The sequence below is a fragment of the Camelus ferus genome, chromosome 21, assembly GCF_009834535.1.
Source record: "Camelus ferus isolate YT-003-E chromosome 21, BCGSAC_Cfer_1.0, whole genome shotgun sequence".
Classification (NCBI taxonomy): Eukaryota; Metazoa; Chordata; class Mammalia; order Artiodactyla; family Camelidae; genus Camelus; species Camelus ferus.
Genome location: NC_045716.1, coordinates 7432336 through 7454449, shown reverse-complemented (window position 1 = coordinate 7454449; position 22114 = coordinate 7432336). Strand labels below are relative to the sequence as shown.

Genomic DNA, 22114 nt, shown 5'->3' with positions numbered 1-22114 from the left:
GTGCTTTATATTATGTCACACAAATTACTACTTTGGGGGACTATACACTTCCTTTACGTGAAAAACTGTATCCGTCTTCTACGCTTTTTTCCTTGAGTTCTATTTTGATCTGAACTTTTCTTTCCTTTGCTGTTGTTTTTGTTTTTGCTATATTCCTTACTATTCTTATATTTGCCAGGCTTAACCTCAAAAACTCCTTTATGTTCCATTCTTTTTGTCTCAATTTGTTTTAGGTCTATCTCTTCTAAAGAGTACAGCTAGAAATGAAGGGTAAGGCCTTGAGCGCAATATGTCACACTGGTTCTATCCTATGAACAACTTCTCTGTCCTCCAGCAGATGCTACGGTTGGAGTCTCCTGGGAGACCCAGACTACTTCATCCCAAGGCATGCTTTTACACTGCATACAGTGACTCACACCTTATGCAGCCTTCCTAAGTATTCTTTTTATCTTTTATAAATTCTTTTTAAGTTTTCAGTGTCAGGAGAGCAGCAGGTCAATGGGATTTCTTGTGGGTGGAGGTTGGAGAGATACTATCACACTGCTTAGTGTACCATCTCAAACCCAAAGTCTCCTTTATTATAGGAAAAAAGTAAGTGTTGCTCTAAAAATTAAAAAAAAAAAAAAAAGACTACCCTGATTTCTTTTCTTTTTCACCCAGATTCAATTTCTATTGTTTGTAGCTCAGAGAATTTGCTAGAAATTCCAAATCAATGTTATATAAATGGCAATAGTAGAAAATCTTCTCTTGTTCTTCTATGCAAAGTCTGTCAATGCCCTGCAGCCAAAGACCAATAGGAACACACCTGTAGTTGAACAAGCTTTATTTACTGCTCATTGCAGTGAAGAAGAATACAGCACACTACAGGTTAAGAGAGAGGCGTCTCAGTAAAAGGGTGTTACAAACTACTTACAGGATATAGGCTGACGATAAGTGATTTGGGAGCGGGTTCAAGGAAGTGAGGCTTTGCTCTGGATTGGTTACGATCCAAGAAGTGAGGATAATTCTGTGACTGAGTATCTTACAAAAGATTTATTAAATCTTACAGACGAACAGAAGACTACAATGAGACTAAAGTTGTAATTAGTAAAGAACCAGCAACTGCTCACATTAACCAGGACAGAGGTGTGTTTAGTTTCTGTGGCTTGCACAGTGACTTCTGTACATGCCTAGATAAGTTTATGAAGTGACCTTGTTTTTTGTTTCATTTCATCACAGTCCCAGAGTGACTTATGTCTGATGTTGATGTTTTATGAGATTATGTTTGAAAAGAGGACATCAAGGCTCAGCTGTGAATGCCAAGTCTGTTTCCAGATTCAGAGACTGCTTTTCCCATTCAAGTTCTTAAGAATGTTTCAATTTAATTCTTTAAAATTTCTCCTGATATATCCCATTACGTCTCATAAAAAATCACTAGATCTGATCCTTTCATGGCTGTTCAGAAATAGAGACAAATCAATCTACAAACTGACTATAAAAAAAGAATAGGCCAAATCCAAGCATGCATTCAAAGGTAACAGGATGTGCACAGTAGTTACACAAACTAACCATAAAATAGAGACAGTCACCTAAGTAGTGAGAAAAGAAAACCACAAACAAAAGCCATACAATCCAAAAGAATTTCTTTCCACTTTGATAAAAATAAATGCACTATCACATAAAGTGAATATACAAATGAACATGCATTAAAAAATGCCTCAATTTTTTTCCTTTTAAGAAAAAATGACATTATAAAGGATAATATAAGAACAATTTATAAAATCAGAATAAGATATAGGGAGTAGATAACAGCACCATATCAATGTTAACTTGTTGAATTTTAAAATTATATTGTGATTACATAGGACAATATCCTTGTTTTAAAGAAATATACACTGAGGTATTTAGAGATAAAGGAACATTATGTCTGGTACCTTACTCAAACAATAAAGAAAAAAATTATATGTGTAAATATGTTAAAAAAAAAGAGATAAAATGAGAATGATAAAGCAAATGTGATTAAATGTTAACGACTGGATAATCTGCATAAAGTATACAGAGGAATTACTTTTACCATTCTAGTAACTTTTCTCTAAGTCTTAAGTTATTTCAATATAAAAAGTTAAAAAAAAAAAAAAAGTCTGGCCTCAAAGTTAGATTTCACAAATATCAGCATCCCCAAATCAGAGACAAAGAGAGTAAAAATCAAAATAATCATACAATTAATTAAAAGAAAGGTGAAGCCAGAGTCTATTTTACTCAAGCCTGTAGTTTACCTTCCACAGAAAAGCTGCATGTTTCAATATAACGATGGGTAATTCTCCAATAGATTATAACTTTCTTATCCCTGAGAGAAACAATGCCCCGATTATTCATAATTTCCTCTTACAGTATTTTCTTCCTTCTAAGGTATGTCAAAAAAAATTTGTTTAACTCATCAGTGATGAGCAAATATATCGCTGATTACACATCAAAGCTATTCAAGTCCTAATTAGTGCCACAGCATTCAAAAGAGCTGTCTTTATGGACAGGACATTCCAGTAAACTAACCTATGATTTTACAACTCAGGTGATTATATTCATGGTACCACTAGAACATACTGTTAGATACACCATTTACCTGAGAACTGCCACTGAAACCTGGAGGTTGGCTGTATTCTGTGGAATCAATAATACTACTGCAAAATGAAGAAAGAAAAATGTGATTTCAGTGTTTACATTCTTTCAGCAACAGAAAAAGTAAATCTAAAATATATCATATATAAATCCAATATTTCTAATTTCTAAGCAAAGAAAATATTTACTGCCAATGATTTAAATAGACATCAAATAAATACATATACCATAAACAACAAATTAGTAAATACTTGAAACAATTTACCCCTTCATCCCACCACCTTAAACATACCCACCATGAAAGAATGTCAAAAAGGGAAGAATCACAAGGTAGGTGTACACATAGAAGTATCTGCTTCAATTTCATTTTCAGATAGGTTAGTAAGTTGTTTGGAACTCTATTTAAGGAAAAGAGGATTTAGAGTATCGGCAAAAGGGTACAAGCATGCAATCAAAAGCTGTGGTCAACAGATTCTCTATGACACTAGATTTATGTTCCCTTGGACAAATACCTTATAACCACTCAGTTTCCTTATCTGCAAAGTGAGATGAGTGGGGACTAGGCATCTCTAGAGTCCCTTCAAGCTCCACAATGTTATGATAATCATCTCGTGTGAAAGAAAACTATCAAAGGAATGGAATAAATGGTAAAATACCAATTATCTTTGTTTCATAACCCAAAACCTATGTTCTAAATTTTTCTGCCCTTGTCAAACAATTTGCTTTCTCCATTGGTTCTATTTGGTTATATTCTCTGTGCACTCTCCTACCTACCCCTAGCAAAACCTCTAGAAGTCCAGACTGTCTTTTCTTCCTGTTAGTTCTACCTTACCATATCTATCTCACCACTTCAACACTCCTATCTCCTTTCCATCTTTAAATCCTATAAAGACTATTAACACCTGAAAATAGCATTACATATATATAAACATGATAAATCAAGTTATTTATGCTTTTAAAAATTCTTCCCTATTTCTACTATAAAAATGTTTCTATTCTTGTCTACCATAAGGAAATTTAAGCAATTGAGGGTACTAATTTAAATGGTTCTCTTTACACAAATACATACAAAATCTTTACTTTAGCACTCAAATAATCACAAAGGTTATGAGAGGCATTCTTAAGAGCACAGAGTGAGTTTTAATTTCACCCCTTAGCAGCTAAATGACTCTGGGCAAGTTATTAATCTTATTTGGCCTCTATTTTCTCCATCTATTAAATGAGTAAGTGATGTCAGAGAGGTATGAGATTTAATTGTGTTAATTTCTCAATGTAATGCCGCCAAAAAAATGGTACGTGCTCAATAAACGTTACCCTCTATTAGTAAAATTAGTAACATAAAACCTTATGTTTTAAAAAATATAACAAATCAGATGAAACTGTTCTCACAGTAGGTTTTTTTTTAAGGCAATACATATTAATAGATATTGTGTTCTAAACTGGTCCTATACTAAGACTCAATTATATAAGAAAGACCCTTCAAAGCACTCACACTACAAATTAAAGAATTAAGACAATCTTGCTATGAATTTCTTTTGATGAAATATAATCAATGTTCACCTTCCTTGCACGGAGTCATGAACTGATATGACAAGATCTCATGCTATTTTCAATATACTCTATACAGAGACTAATAAATGAGGAGATGTCATGCATTCAAAATCTCTGTGTTCCTTCTCCTAATGAAACCTAACCCCCTAGCATCTGTGTAAACATTAATAAAATTATGTAGCTGCACATTTAGATGCTAATAGATTTAGAACAGAACTATTTCTAGATATAATTATTTTACAGTGCTGTAATTTTGATTTCTTTGACTGAAAGCCTGAACAATGATACTTACATCATTGTGTATAGTGAGATAATACTACATTTCATATATATATTAAAAAAAAATACCCATCAGTTTGTTGAAAGTATTGAAATTATATGTTTTAAACGGTATTTTATTAATAATGATGGCACAGTTTGAAATTTATTTTATATAAGACCTTAATCTTATTCACTGAAAAAAAATTATTCCTGCATACATAACTGGAACAGAAGAAACCTGAAAAAATAAATCCTTATAATTCTGCTTTTTAAATGGGCATGAGTGTGTGTGTGTGTGCGTATAAAGTAACACGATCAGAAGAGAATATGAGACGGCCCTGACGGGGCTGGGTCAGCTTAGGCCTGGTGCTCTTCTACTTCTCATCTCTGATTGGCCACAATCAACAGCCGGGAGCAACAGTCACAGCTATCATTTACTGAGCATTTACCAGGCATCAGGCCCTGACCTAAGTAATTTAAACTTTATAACTCTAAGGTAGATACTATTATCATTCCCACTTCTCAAGTGAGGAAACTCAGCCACTGAGAAAGTATATACTTGGCCCAAGTTAACAAAGTTGGTCAACAGCAGAATTAGAATTCAAACCCATGCAGTCAGTCCTAGAGTTTACATTGAACTATGCTCTCCTCCCTAGGCACCTAAGAATTCTGTATCTGAAGAGTGGGGAAATCCTGGATTAGCACCACCCACTTCATGGACATAATTTAAGGAAAAAGTGAAAAAGCAGCAACCTATAAATATGAAAGGGAGTTGTCAATTATTTCAAGTAAATGTCAAATAAATCCTTTCAAGTAAGCTATAAAAATAAAGATACCAAAAAATGACAAGGGCAAGCAGAAAATTGCAAGGTAATAACCAAAACTGAGTTAGGAATAGTACACTTTACTCACGATGGGGAAAATAATATGATTTTTAAAAAAATTCCTGACGTTCTTGCTGGTGACAATGAGAAGCTCAGCTAAAAACATATGAAAACTATGTAGCTGTTAATTCAAGTTACAAAGGAAACTCACAGTTATGCAACTAGATGTCACACAACTACTCTCACTTTAAACAAACAATTTAACAACAGTATTAGCTATCATTTAGTGAGCATTTACCGTGCACCAGGCACTGATGTAAGAATTTAAAATTCGTAACTCTAAGGTAGATACTATTATCATTCCCATTTTCAAGTGAGGAAACTCAGCCACTGAGAGACTACATATTTGGCCCAAATTAACAGTCAGCCAACAGAAGAGTTACAATTCAAACCCATGCAGTCAGGTTCTAGAGTCTACACTGAACCACCATGCTATACTCCCTATCTTTCCAAAATCAAAGCATCTTTCCAAAAGTATATTCTTCCAAAAGCAAAGACCTACTTTGTAATTAAAAGACAGACTGTCAAATCAATTTCACATATAAACTATATACCTCTAGTGATTAGGAAGCCAAGAGAAAACAGTGATTGATTCTTGGTAAAAATAATAGGTAACTACTTTTAGATTGGGCTTTTACTTGAAAAAGGATGATTCATATTTATACTCTCAATGGGCACAAAATTAACTAAATTATAGAAAATTTTAATGTGTGCAAAATAAAGTGTACTGAGTATACACATGAAATTAAACTAACTGCTGTCACTGATTTGTTTTTTCAAGTATAAACATAAACAGAAAAAAATAAAACTTTGCATTTAATAAACAATATAGGGCTATAGCCAAAACCTGTTCCTTTTCAATATTCTGCATCAAAATTATTGAACTAGTTTCCCAAAAAAACATACTGAGCAGTGTATAACCTGAAAATAACCTGACTTATAAACTTTAATAGTGATTAATTAAAACCAAATATAGTTTTAATTTTTTTTAAACAGTAAAGTTTGTCACTATTTTACTGTTTTACCACAGCAGTAATCCCTATTATTCCCAGCATTACAAACATATCAAAGATAAATTACTTGTTTTCCTCAAAATAATGCTTTTCTGTCAGTTGCTTAGCGTAGAAGCACTGAAATTCAAATGAATGGTAAATCTCAGTTACTAAACAAACAAAATTCCATGGCCCCAATTTTGCAGACACCTCAAGAGATACTAAAGATCGGTCTTCATTTTCAGTTTTTCCTTTCTAATTCCCCATACCCTTTAACATCTGACACAACTATTCAAACAAATTATACAAAATCAACGCGACTAATCTGTCTGCTAACAACAGTAACGGCAGCAGCCACCATGTACTGAAAGCTTACCATGCGCCAGGTACTGCTCTCTCATTTACTTAAAGGTATTAACACATCTTCTCATTCAAGACACGTATTATTATCCTTAGTTTACAAATGATAAAACTGAGGTGTACAGAACTTAATAAACTTGCCTAAGGCCAAACTGCTAATAAGGTATGGAAATGAAATTTGAACCCAGGCAGTATAATTCCAGAATCCTTATGTAAGACTGCCAAAGTAACATGTCTTCTCTTCTTGAAGAACCACTGCGCTGCCATTTTTGAACCAAAAGTTTCTACTTATCTTCTTTTCAATGTTTTATTCTCAACTCAATTTCCAAAACTCTTTTACCTCCCAAAGTTTTACAAGCTCTAAAGTAAGGATGCCTGCTTTAAAATACTGATCATGCCACTCAGTGTGTGATGCTGGGCCTGCTTCATCTCTATGACTCAATGTCCTTATCTGTAAAATGAAAAGGATACAAAAACCCAATCACAGCATTTATTCTGAGGGCTATAAGAGATAGTACATGTAAATTACAAAACAATATCTAACACACATATGCTACGTTATTCTGACAGTTATAACTTTTGCAAATACAGTTCTCTAGGACAGTAATGATTTCTTGATTTTGATACAAAAATCCAAATGAAAATCAACATGAAATCTTTTCTTATACAATGTCTCAGAATCCTTAAAACAGACAGTACTACAATTCAGCTCATAGTATTTGTAAGAATTTCAACAAGATATTTTACAACAAATTTTACACAATAAATTTTGTATAAATAAACATTGGTGATTACAATGGCCTTTTCAGCAATATACAGTTTGGCTTTTTAAAATAGTGGGTTCAAAAAGATTATTAAAAACTTCAATTCCTAAAACCCAAAATTATGAAAATCAAATATTCTTGTAACTTTTTTGATGGTAAAACCTGACCTGAACAGATGTGATACCGTTTATCTCACTTAACTGTTAACATTCATGTTTCAGCACTGAAATATTAATGTGCTTGGTGCTGTGGAACTGCCTTCTACTCCTCCATCAGTATACATAATGTATGGCATAGGTATTGTGTTACCTTCCTGAAACTGGCGAGGGCAGGGTTGGAGGGGCAGGCAGAATAGTACATACCAAAACACATCTAACTCCAGGGGTTTCCCAGAAAGGTATGAAAACATACATAATACAAGCCTGGATTTACTTGAAGAATGCAAGAGTTGAATAATAAAAATATGATCTTTAGGAAAAAGACACAGATTCAACTGATTCTTCAAAGAACAGAAGTTATTAGAGTATTTCAGCTCTCCAGGAAAAACTTCCCCCAACATCCTTTTGTCCCATTTTAATTGTAGATGGTTAGAAAGGTCTGTAATTACATAGTGCATAGGAGGACTGTATGAATGTAATACTTATGCTGCCTTTTTAAATGTCTGTAATTTCACAACATTACTAAAGCTGAAAAAGAAAGGCAAAAGGGCAATTCATTTTAAAGTTTTCTTTATAACAAGACTTTCCTCGGGGAGAAACGTATTGCTGGCAGACGTAAAAAGCAAGTATGATGGAAAATTTCTGATGAGGTCTGAATCTAACTGCTTTACTGCCTTTGGAAGTATATAACTTGTTTGGTAGAATTAGAAAATCAGAGAATAGCAAGATAAAAAGAATAACACTGACAAGACTGATCTGCCTCCAGTGAAACTGGTCAAAGTCCCAGTTCGTCAGGCTAGTGCTGTACTTGACCACTTTATGGTCTACTACCACTTTCCAGTGAGTGGGAACAAATTACAATTTAGTTGTAATTCACAGAGGAGAAATTGTTAATTATCAGATGATACAGTTACTACAGTTCTTGAGTGTTACAAAAACCCAGTTCTTTGCAATAATCTCAGGGAAAAAAAAAATGCTTTAAAAGCAAACAAAGTAGAAGCAGCATTCCAAAAACAGTAACAAAAGATTCAAAGGTAGAGGATCTGGAAAATGGGGTAAATATGCTGGAACCTGGATAGGGGAGAGACAGTAAACAGCAGAAACAGAAAATGGCAACTGCACGTGAAATTTTACGCTTGTACTCAGTCATCCTCACATCGAAGCCAGGGTTACCATGTACAGCTTTGGTTTCCCCAGCCTCTCCAGTCCCTGAACTCCAAGAATCAAGGTACACCTATAATAATCAAAGAGCTGAAAACCTTCCTATATGACTCTAACCTGAAAGGGCAAAAGGCCATAGGCCAGAGGATCGAATCACAGTAATGTGAATGGAACCAACAGGGAATGGTTGGTAAATACCAATAATCTGCCTCCTTTCCAGAAACTTAAAATTAACTTTTCTGGCTCTCTCAAACCCAGGAACCTGACTTGAGGCATTTTTAAGACATTACAGACGGATATGTAACTTTACAGAGGAGAGAATAAAATAAATAGAAAGTTTTACCTCATCTTCCCAAAAGATGAAATAAGCTGAAGATAGTTATAAAATGTTAGTGTTGAATATTAGAGCTTTCTTTTATGAAAAAGAAAATAAGCATACTTTACAGAGAAATAAAATAAACATACTTTACCTAGAGATTCATTTTTCAATCATGTCAGTAATACAGACATAATCATTATCTACTGAATCAGTATTTACGTATTTTTAAAGTATGATTCCCCCAGGCCTGCATCTGAGTCTCTGGGACTCACCTCAGACCCAACATCAGATTTTGGGGTGGGGTTCAAAAATCTTCATGTCAAACAAGAATCCTGAGTGATACTCATGCATCCTGAAATTTGGCCTATTTATACCTCAGATTTCAGGACTGGCGTGGACTGTTAATACCTTCACCAAGCAGTGGCAATTACAGCTATAACAAGAACCCAAAGGTGTTTTTTTAAAATCCTGAAATACCAACTCATCAAATACAATTACTAAAGTTGTAAAGTTAAATGCATTTGGATTAATTCTTGGAATCAGAATTCTATTTACACCATAATTTAAGCAGAATAATTAATTTGCCAGCATAATTTATTTTCCATCATATATATATATCTCTCTCCATTATCCATGAGAGCAGAGTTCTAGGGTCTGTCATATTCACAGCTGCATCCTCAGTGCCTGAAACGGTGTTTTATACATCTCTGATACAGCCCCAAACTGGCTGAGTGACTAAAGAATTCTTCAAATATTCTAAATTTTAGAAGTTGTACTATTTCAAAAAAGATTTACATAACTTGCTGCATTTTTAATACCTATCAATTGAATGAGAAATTACAGATGTATGATGAGCACTCTCTCCATTACTGCCAAGGAAATTTGTTTTCTGTGTTTTAGCTGAAGTTGAAAATTCCGTAAGATTCCTCAACGTCCTCTATCACCTTATGGCATCAAGTTCAGCTCCTCTGCATGGTACAGGGTCAGAATTAAGGCAAGTAATCCTTAGTAGTCACAATAATAAATGCAAGTGTAGCAGAGATTTCTTAAGATCTTAAGCTCCTAACCTTGCTATGAAAGAGTGTCAGGCTGTGTATGGAGGATTTCCTATATCGTTACAATTCCCCTCCTGGATAAAGGGAAATAAATTTTATATAAAAACTCTTTAGGTTTATGTAGAAGATTTGTTTAAAATACATAATAAATTAGGGATAAATCTGTAAGAATTAAGGTTAGATTTGAGCATAAAAACATTTAAATTTCTACATTAAAAAAATTATCTTTCCAAGTAAAATAAAGCAGTTGAACCAATAGTAACTGCCAAAAAGTACGGAAAACTTAAGCATTAATATGTGAGGAAGTCATTAATACTGCTCTGTTTATGGGTCATAATCCAGCTAAAGACCCAATATGCAAGAATACAGAAGATGGATCCATTTTCATCCACTGTACCAAAGAACGACCGCTAACCCACCCTCTCTCCACCACACACACATATATATATTTTTTAATGACGGGGGGGGAGGGGACACAGTATAATTGCATAGAGTCATGTGGGTCACTCAAAGCGGAATTTCTTAACCTAGTCCAGGAGCCATTATGCACCACCAAATTCCTGGAATTATATTAGTTTACTCAGTCAAATTATAAAATAAATAAATTCACAAGATATTGACTCACTACTCAATGTATATATTCTTAATAATAATTAAATAATCCTAGCATCTATAAAGTGATCCCTTGCTTTTTTCCCTTCTATTATAACAACATTTTGATTCATCTGGACTTTTGTCAGAAATGACAGAAACATAAATGAAAGGTTGTCTCAAAAATATCTGATAGAGTAGTTAAATAAAAGCAAAAGCATCTTATATAATAGTCTTACCTATATATTTTATTTTTAAGAATCTCTCTTCTATGCCACAGAAAACTTTAATAAGCAATTCACAATTTAAATTGATGCATATGTCTTTCTAAAATGAATTAAATTTATGATCAATAGCAAGTCTTTTATTGGTAAAGCATTTTAAAAATTAGAGATTCTGGAATAATTTTGTTTATTATTTGTATCTATATTACATTTCTTTTCTAATGTATCACAGGAAAACAAAAATTCTTCTGAAAATTTAACTCCATTAACTATCTCGACCACATTAAAGCATATTCACCCCCAAGCAGATAGAGAAGATTCAACTAATACATTATCTTTAAATCAAGTTCTTTGAAGTTTCAAAAACACAGAAGTAAGAGACTAATAACTGACAATTCTGAAATATTTGCTTAATTTAGAGACAAATATAAAAGCAATTCTGAGACAATTATTTGAGTCAGAAATCGTATCAATGAGATGCACTTAAAAAATTATAAGCAAAGCTAGGGGTAATAAATGGCTCTGAAGACTTAAAATCTAAGTTTTAGAGTTTTGATTTTTTGGTCAAAGAATGTTTAAATTGAAACAAAATCATCACTGTCGTTGTCAAGAAGATCTGGCTAAAATATTTCATTACTTAAATACAGTTTGAGCTAAAAAGTTAAAAATGCCTCATATATTAATAATCTTCCAGAAGAATGGATCAGGCTATACACGCTCCTAATCATACTCTCAGGTAAAAAAAAAAAAAATGCATTTGGCAACGGGTGAAAAGCACTGTGTTTGCCTACCACTCTCTAATTTACTCATAATCTGACACATACAGCTATCCAACAATAAAGTATAAACAGCAGTTTATCCTATGAACTGTGGGGACTTTCTTCCTCAGAATCTGAAGAATGAAAAAAGCCCTGAAGGTAGCAATCTTTGGGTCTGAACTAATTCTAACATGAGAAATTTGCAATGAATGAAGGCTTAGAAGTGTTTAAAAACTGTTTTAACTGATTTTATCAAGGAAATAATCACACACTCACCCCTCAACCACACCCCAATGAAGTCTGGCTGACAGTTTTTTAAAGATTGTATTAGTTTACTTATTAAGGATACTAGAAGTCATGCTTCAATCAAAATTTCACAACTATGGAAAGTAAATGACATTCTAGGTTAAGTATGCATTTATTCAAAAACCTATTTTAAGTCCTATTATGTATAAGTGCTCATATAAAAATATAGGAGTGTAAGAAAAACCCAACATTCACAGGATTACAGTGCAGCATGGGAAATCCACACAAACTAGTACACTCAGTACAGAGCAGAATCAAAATAAATAGGAATCTTTAAAAAAAAAAAAAGTAGTTAATTCTATCTCTCCAAAATTTTTTTTTTAATGGAACTGGTATATCAAAAAAGAATAGAGAAAAACTCACCCCTCAGTTACATTCTTGCGGGGAATGAGTGGGGGAGGAAGCTACTTAAGAAAGGAACCCAGGAGGAATTTTTAGACAAAAGGAATAATAAAAGCTAAGGTACCCTAACATCCTGTTTGGGGAGGGTTAAATTCAATTTTAAAGCATGAAAATAGGAGGCAGGGTACAGATGATTATGGAAGGTCATGCGAAAGAGTTAGATCTAAACCGATTCTGATGCAATGGAAAGCCAGTGAAGGATTTTTAGCAGGTAAAGATACATGATCAGATTTCTCACAATACACAATAGGAGGACAGTTAAAAGACCACATTGGTAGACTTCATATGATATTCAGGGTCTAAACAAGGCAGCAGGAAGAGAATAGACAGGATATGACAATTATAGCTAGTCATGGTATATAGTAGACATCGTATATATCCTGGAGAGGGGGTATAGTTGTATGTCTTTTGTTTTTATTTTCACTAAAGATATAAATCTAACCATAAACCCAAATCTGTGTAAGGGGTTTAATAACCTTATAAAAAGCCCTCACTATAGGAAAATAATGAATTCACAAAAAGCCTTTTTTAAAGTAAACCACTTAAAAAAAGAGACCAAATCATTACAGTGAGGAATAAAAATAAAAACTGTCCAGCATTTAAATAATGAAGCTAATAATTATGAGGGAAAAGTTATGATTGCAACTACATGCTATTTCTTAAAATTAAAGCAAACTCAAATATTGATAGTGTATAATATTCTTGCCACTTTTTTCAATCTCACATCTTAATCTTAAGAGTCATTTCCCAAAAGTATTTAAGGCTACATCATTTTTCCCAAGTGTTTCTCTCAAACTTTGAGTGGTAATCAAATTACTCATTTTAAGAAAATACCAGAACACTTTTGAAGAAAATATCATGTTTGCCTACTATTTGCCCATCTTCAACTGTTAACCAGTCTAACTCTGCCAGAATCTCATTTGACAACAGTTTTGCATATGATTTCAGCAATTCTCCAACAAAGTTTTCAAAAATATCATGAAATTCTGTGTCTTTTATCAGATCTGCTACTTTATTTTAGAATACAACCACTTCTCATCTCTTTCACCAGTAAAATCTTAACTCAAGCCACCATTTCCTCTCGTTTGGACTCTTGCAGTGTCCCCAGCTTCCCTCCCCGCTTCCAATGGCAAGGGCTTGGGAGGGATACAGGAAGTCTCTTTATTCTCTATCCTCTACACGGGAACCTCAGTAAATATTTCAAAATCTAAAACAGATCCTTCTCAAAACTCTCCGATGACTTTCTATCACATTTTCACTCCACTTGACTCATGTGTCAGCCCCCTAGTACATCCAGTTTCCTTCCTAAGATACTACTTATGTGTTACGTACCACCACTACTACATTGTATATCTGCTTATTTAGCATCTCCCCCAACCTCCAGACATATCCTAAAGGTAAGCCCCATAAGGGCAGGGACTTTTCCAGCTAGATTCAACAGCTAGTACACCAGAGGCATTCAATGGAAAGAGCCAATTAAATGAATGTAATACTATATTGTCAACATGTTATTAAAAGCCATCAGTGAGGGATTAACAAAGACCTGCACACAAAAGATAGAAAGAAATGCTGCTACTAAACAGAGTGATATGACAATGAGAATTTTCAGTTTACTAGAGAAAATTTCATGATATGACAACTTTTACTTGCCTGCATGCACTCATATCGTAAATATTTCATTGACAAAGATCCCACGTACATCAGGAAGCAGAGGCTAAACTTAAAGACAACATCCCACACACTGAGTCATTCCAGAGTGTTTTAAAGAAAATAAAATATGGAGGAAAACAAGCTGAATTACAGAGCTAAAGTGATCCCAGAATCACCTAGAACTCACGAGGATTCTCCATAAAATGGTTAGTGAAAAATGTCAAACATCCCAGGAATGTTCTTTAACGAGAATATTCCTTGTGCCCCATTCTCCACATATCGTACCAAACTAGACCCAAAATAGCTTTGCTGAACTGACACAGATTCTGAAGGGTAGTGTAATCTCTCGTACTGTCATTGGACTGCCTGATAATCCATGTGTTACCCTAAAACTATCTGCCTGAAAAGCTTCCACAGGGCCATTACTCTAAATGGATTAGCAAGTTAAAAACATGTAAAATTGCACTTGCTTTGAACACAACAAAAAAGTTCAAACTCAAATTTTAGGTAGTATTTTATCACACAGAACTTCAGAGCTAAAAGGGACCACAAACACTCATTATATTCCACAAATACTGAGAGAGGTCAGTCACTACTGCTGCTCTGAAACCTAGGGAAATAGTCACAAGCAAGACAAATACAGCTCTTGCTCTAATCGAGCATATAGAAGGGAAGGCTCAATTAATCATGGGGAGTCATAAAGAAAACATGAGGGATATCTAACGCCCTCATCTTAAATCTGGGGAAAGTGATCAGCCCAAGGAAATTCAAGGGTTAGCGGAAAGGCCAAAGGTCTTACTTTATCAAATTTTTCCTAATACTAGCACTTCGTCTTCTCAAATTATAGATTTTTAATGTCATCTGACTTTAATTTACAAGGTATTTAGAGCTGCCATTATTTTAAGAAATCCACTAAACTTCTAATCCAACAGTGAATTCACTGTATTATAATATTCTACTAACTTTTGGCATGAAAATTCAAAGCATTAAGGAAACAGATGGGCCATCTGAATCTCATTTCCAGATCACGACCAAAAGTAATTTCCCAGGGGTTTTGTGCATTACATGGAAAAGGTTCCCAAGGACTAGTACCATATGTGCACTTTGTAACATAAATCCTAAGCAATTACAAGTTTCAAGTTTTGTACCTGTGTGATGGAGAAGGAGCTTCAAACTGAGGCACCGTGCTGTCCTCACTGACAGGAGAGTACAGGCCACTCATTTCCTGGAAGTACAATTATCCGAGTTACAGACATGCCAAATAGGAGACGTATAAATCAAAAGGAGTCATGGCACTCCTTCCCATTCCCAGGTTTCATCAGTCCCTTTTCATCTCAACATCCAAGTTTCTCAAAGCTTCCTCTCTCCCCATGGAGTGCAAAAGTAAGGATATGTAAAAGTTAAGAGACAAGCCTTTTCTATGGAACACATTCTTAAAGAACTAGAAACTCTTTAGTAACTATCCTTCATCACTAATGAAGCCACCAATCGCAGGAAAAGACAAATGTAAATATTTCAAATAAGATGTACAGTACACTCTGTGAACAGAAAACTAGCTAAGCGTGAACCCAGGTGAGAATCTACTGATACTTATTAAGATAAATATGACAGCATGGCAATTGGATCATTATGTTCAACTCACTATGCACACAAAAATAGGATAGGTCAGTCTCTAAAAAGTATTTTCTGCAAACATTAAGAAAAGTAACACTTTTGATTCAAATATTAGCTTTGTTTACTAATGGCTTAAACATTTGATCATAAACTCAGAGGAAAAGGCCTCCCACTGAACTATTATTGCATAAATTATGCCCCTGGATCATACAAACAACCTGGCCTCCTGTGTTATATACTACATTTTGATCAATGGAAAAACAGCAAATTTTAAAATGCCACTAAAGATACCTAATCAGGTAGAATTATTTTGGCTATTCCAAGCTCAATTCAATCATACAGCCAAGCAAGGGCCATTAGTATAGTAGTAAAAAGGTGCGAATGCCACATGGGTACTGAACTTCCACAAAATAGCAAACTCAGTATCATTTAGGATGTCCTACATACAGCAAAAGAAAATTATAACACATGTGAATAATTTAAAATACACATTAAATTTAAATAAGGCTGAAGAAAATAACCTCACAACATAGTCATCTATAAGCCTCCCTAAGATCTCCCATGGATTTCTATAAGTAAACTGTATTATGCTATAAATTCCCAGATTACTGGTAATCTGTCATCATATCTTTTTTAACAATTAATCCTATAACAGTAGATATGTAAAGACTGATTTACTTAATAAAAGGATGGAATTATGATATATTTTAATGGTAATAACTGAGTTTTGTGGGAGTTGATTTAAATTAACATGATGGCAAACCAAGAAAATGATTTTTTTTCTATCTACCCAAGAATAATTATGGCAATAAAACACTGTGAAAACAAATTTAGAATACATTTTATCATAAAGAAAGTGTTCAGAATGCTTCTTCTACAAAAATGCATTCTCAATTAAAATTAAAGTAACATCTGTTACTTTCTATATAACGGAGACCAACCTCAAGTTTAATGCAGCAGTTTAAAGGAAAAGCAACAATTGCTTGAAACTGAAAAAATCACTAGAGATGTGAGAAATTCTTGGTATCTTACTTCTACTCTTTTGATATCCTCTTCCAAAACACTTAATTCCTTCTGGATCTGCTCCAGTTGCTGTAGATTAAAGAGAGAGAAAGTGAGAAAAAAACAAGTCTAGACCAAATCACACTGGTATCACCGCATTCATACAATAACTTCACGTTTGGAAAATGATTTCTAGGAAACTGAGCACTAATGGTAAACTGTAGGGGTAAAATACTGTAGACAAAAAGTGCTGGAAGTTCCTATGTTAAAAAGTAAACATAAAGACTTAATATTTAAGAAAACACAACGTTATACTTTCTTCAATACAAAAAGGATTGACTTTATAATAAATATATTAAAGATGAACAACAATGACAACATGACTTAATAAAAATAGAAGACATCCAAAATTTCAAATTACCTCATTTAATTGTGAGCAATTAATGTCAGCATGTCAGCTGTTAACCCCATTTTAAAAATTTAAATTAGTCTCAGACTAATTTCTACCACCTAAAAGTAATCACATGTTAGCCTCTTAATCATTTTTAAAAACATATTTAAGATAATGTTTTATCTTTGATATCTTATCTACTGTACCATAACCTTTTCTCATATCATTAAAATGCAAACATTTTAACTGTTGCATCACATTCAACAATATATTTAATCATTCCCCTCTCAACAGAGATTTGTTTGCAAACTATCGTAAGTAATTCTGGAATATATGACTCTATATTTCAAATTACATATGAGTCTGCATTTCAAATTTTATTGAGATTATTAAAAATAAAATTATTCAATCAAAAAATAGGAAATCTTTACTACAGAAAACAAAACTGCTTTCCAGAAACATCAAATTGAAATTTCTATCATCATTATACATAAGTGGCTATCTTAATTTAATCCAAATACATTGAGCCAATTTTTAAAATGTAAACTAACGATAATAAATGCTTATGTAATACCTATCGCCAGATGTAAAAGAGGAATTATCACGTAGGAAAATGAGGCACAGAAGGGCTAAGAGACTTGCCCAAGACCACTGAGCAAGTACATGGCGGAACTGAAGCTGAAATCAAGGCAGCCTTCTTGTTCCAGAGTTCATGCTGCTAACTACTGTGCTTTACTACTTCTTAAAAACAGCACCTTGTCATTCAACTTTCATTTCTGTAATGACCATAGGGGTGAACAGATTTTAAAGTAACTTTCTTCTGAGGCAATACATAATTGTTGATAATATGTTTATTCAAATATTTACCAATCCTAAGTATTCTGCAAAGCACTGTGAAGAGGGGGATTTAGAAAACTCTAGGCCTTTAGCTCGTGGAGCTCAGTCTAGGGACATGGCAAACAAGTAAACTAATCGTTGAAACAGCAGAAGCAGCATTATGATGATGGTATGTACAGAGGATTAAAGGAACATAGATTGCACCTAACCTAGACAGATAACTTGGAGAGAGGGGAGAGGCAACTGGATAACTGAAACAGGATCTGAAATTAAATAAAATGCTGAACCTCAAAGGGCTAACAGAATTTTGCCAGGTGGAAAATAGTAGGAAAAGACAGAATAAGCAGGGCAAATAATAATTTATACAAAGGCTTAAAAACTATGAGAAAGGGAAAAATAAACCTGAAGTTATGACAATGAATGAAATCACCCAATGTCAACCAGTATAGTCAGAAGAGATGAAAACAAAAACTGGGTGGTAGGAAACATCAATGGTTAAGAGGGAGGCAAAGGAAGAAGGAGCAGCTTTGTGTTAACTAACACTAAGGGCAAGGTGGTAGACACACAACCAGGAGAAAAGACAGCATAGTACCACAGAAACCAGGGGGGGACGGCAGTGCAAAACAAAGTGATTAGCATAATCAAATTCTTTCAATTCTTCCATCTAGTTTACTAAACTTTACTCCACCCTAAAACTGCTCACACAATGCTCCTACCTTAACTGAACACTTGCTCTCCCTCAAAGAAAGACATAGTTTGTCTTGGAACTCTTGCAAATAAAAGCTGTTCAAGTGATACATTCTCTCATGCCTCAGACTAGGTGAGGACTTACCATTCTACTGCATTTAATGGCCATTCCCCCAAATTAGTCTTCTCTAACATAAAAACCACTCTAGGAGTTGGTGGTTATAGCTCAGTGGTAGAGCGTGTGCTTGGCATGCACAGGTCCTGGGTTCAATCCCCAGTGCTTCCATTAAAAGTTAAAAATAAATAAATAATAAATACAAATATAAATAAATATATGTTAAAAAAAAAAAAACACAAAACACTCTAGTCTGGCTCAATCCAAGCAGCCAAATCACTGACTACTGATCTTAGCCATCTATGAATATCCCAGTTACTGCCTACCATCACTGAAGCTTTCTGCCTTTTGGTCCATGGCCATTTAATTTAGCAGAGCATCCCATAGTCATCCTTTAACCTTTTCCATTTAATTATCTTGCAATGCTCCACCACTGAAATCCTTATTTAAACAAATGCTGAGGGGATCTTTAGTACGATGGTTTTAAAAATACATTTAAAAAGAAGGATGAAAGGAAACATCTAAAGTATCAAAATCCAGAGTAGCCAGTATCACTTGTATGATATATAACACATAATTAAGATCAAATTAACAATTTCCATTCCACTTTTGCAACTGAAGTACCAGTAAAAAAATATTCCAGTATCGCCTGAAATGCTGAAATATTAAAAGCTAATGCCAGGGGGTTGGGTATAGCTTAAGGTATGCTCGGGTTCAATCCCCAGTACCTCCTCTGAAAATAAATAAGTAAGTAAACCTAATTATCCCCCCTAAAATAAATAAATAGATAAGATACATAGTGCAACATATTTAAAAAAAAAAAAAGGAAAAAAAAGCTAATGCCCTACTCTCTGAAGATAACATTCGCTCCTTCTAGTGCCCCAAAGCTTTTGATGGATAATACATCTATTACTATATATGAAGGCTGCCATATATAAGGTGAACGATACAAAACTGCCAACGTTCAAAAAATTTCTACTTCCAAAAACAGCAATTTCATATGGTTCCATTCAAAATAAAACAACTAAGGTAAGAGTGCTGCCCTAGTAAACATATAAGTAGAGTGTAAAACAAAACGATGTAACCTACCTATCTGTGAAAAAGTCTGAAAAGATGTCAAGACAAGAAGACTTTCAAAAAGAAATTTGGAGAATGGAAACAGTTTAGAGAGCACATATTAAACGAGGTATTTACATTTCATGATGAGATTCTGAAAAAGTTTGAAGCTCTATTATTAAGGAATTTGATACTGTGATTTATAATAAGAAACACATAGTCAGTCTTCATTCTGGCTCCAGGCCACACTCCTAAAACCCTTGATGGGGTTTTCTGTATGCTAATGACCTGACTGGTGGCTAGGGGCTTCAGTAGCGCCTCCAGAGGAAGGCTGGCTGGCAGGGAAACCAATCATGAGATTAGAGGGTTGGAACTTTCACCCCACTCCCGGCAACATCCAAGGAAGGGCGAGGGACTGGAGACTGAGTTGAATCAACAATGGCCAATCAATCATGCTCATTAATAGCCTCCATAAACAAATCCTAATTTAAGGGTATCATAGGGCTTCTGGGTTGGTGAACATGTAGGCTGGTGAGCACAGGGAGATGCTCGGAGAGTGGCACACGTGGAGAGGACATGGATGGAAGCTCTGTGCCCCTTCCCACATACCTTGCCACATGCATCTCTTCTATCTGCCTGTGCCTGAGTTGTATACTTTTACGATTAACTGGTTATCAAGTAAGTAATTTGTTACCCTAAGTGATGGGGTCCATTCTAACAAATTATCGAACCCAAGGAGGAGGTCATCGAAACCTCTAATTTATATTCAGTCAATTAGAAGCACAAGAGATTTCTTGGACTTGGCAATTGTCACCTGAAGTGGCAGCTCAGTCTTGTGGGACTGAGCCCTTAACCAGTGGGGACTGGGGCTAACTCCAGGTAGATAGTGTCAGAATTGAACTGAACTGAATGTAGGATACCTAGTTGATGTCCACAAAGAACTGGAGAGTTACTTGGTGTGGGAAACCACCTACTGTCTGGTGGCCAGAAGTATGGAGAGTAGTGATGAATGAAAGAAATGAGTGTTTTCCTTTCAGACATCAATGCAAACATTTAAAAGAAGGAGAAAGAATTGGGCTAAATTCACTCTGCAAACATGTTTCATAAATCAGAGAGGCAGAATCTAGAATAAAAGTGTAAATCAGAGTCAAAGAATATTTTGGAGATACATAAAGGAAGTCCACAAAGCTGAACTGCCATTATCTGAATGAAAAATCGATCATAAATTGGTAATGATAGCAAACAAACCCCTAGATGAAATCTGCCTTAACACTATCACGAGTTTGCAGGCTACTGAAAATACTAGGTATGCAGGATGGAGAGATGCTACTTGAGAGCACAGTCCTAAGACATCAACAGCAAGCCCTCTCTTAACACAGCGCACTGTGCCAAACCCACAGAAAATCAAAGAGACATTTTAAATTTAAAAAGTGAAGGAAAGTCTCAGAATCCCATTAGACTAAAATGCAAAAGAATTCAAAAATAGAGTCCCCTTTTACTGACATCAGCTTTGGTGCAGGTAGGTATCATTGGCACTCACTTATCTGACCTTCATTCATGATTTGATAAAAATATGCTAAAGTATTAAACTTAGTATTTGAACTTTATTTTATAGAGCTAATAAAATTAGAATAAGTTATAGGTGCCAAGACTTCTTCAATTATATGACATTCAAAACTGAACAAAAGAATACTGATATACTTTCAGAAAAAAAAGCTGGTTTAAAGAAAGAGGAGCAAAATTAACATATGTATATAAAAATAATAAGATACCACTGTACACCTATTAGAGAATCCAAAATCCTGAACACTGACAACACCAAAGCTGAGGAAGATGTGTAGCAACTGGAACTCTCATTTATTCCTGGTAGGAATGAAAAATGGTAGAGCCACTCTGGAAGACAGTTTTGGCAGTTTAAGATAGTCTGGCAGTTTCTTCAAAAATTAAACATATTCTTACCATACAACCCAGTAATCACACTCCTTGATATTTACCCAAAGGAGTTAAAAACTTAGGTTCCAAAAAAACACATTGATAGCAGCTTTATTCATAATTGCCAACACTTGAAACAACCAAGATGGCCTTCAGAAAATGAATGAATAAATAGTAATACGTCCAAAAAATGGGATATTATTCAGTGCTAAGAAGAAATGAGCTTCCAAGCTAAGAAAAGACATAGAAGAAACTTAAATGCATATTACTAAGTAAAAAAAAAAAAAAGCCAACCTGAAAGGTTACATACTATATGATTCCAATTCTACAACATTCTGGAAAAGGTAAAATATGGAGACAGTAAAAAATCATGGTTGCCAAGGGTTAGAGATAGGGGAAGAAAGAAAGGTGGAGCACAAAGGAGGTTTTGGGCAGTGAAAATACTCTGT

The 22114-nt window shown here is 34.4% G+C and overlaps 1 protein-coding gene across 3 annotated transcripts in view; it reads right to left on the bottom strand.

The window, feature by feature from the left end:
* Positions 1-22114, bottom strand: part of COP1 (COP1 E3 ubiquitin ligase) — a 166731-nt gene that overhangs the window by 104278 nt on the left and 40339 nt on the right. For all 3 annotated transcript variants that reach the window (XM_014561409.2, XM_032463682.1, XM_032463681.1), the window contains 3 exons: positions 16678-16737; positions 15180-15256; positions 2600-2657 (listed from right to left, as the gene is read on the bottom strand). In XM_014561409.2, the coding sequence (XP_014416895.2) occupies positions 2600-2657; positions 15180-15256; positions 16678-16737 (195 nt within the window). The remainder of the gene's footprint in view (positions 1-2599; positions 2658-15179; positions 15257-16677; positions 16738-22114) is intronic.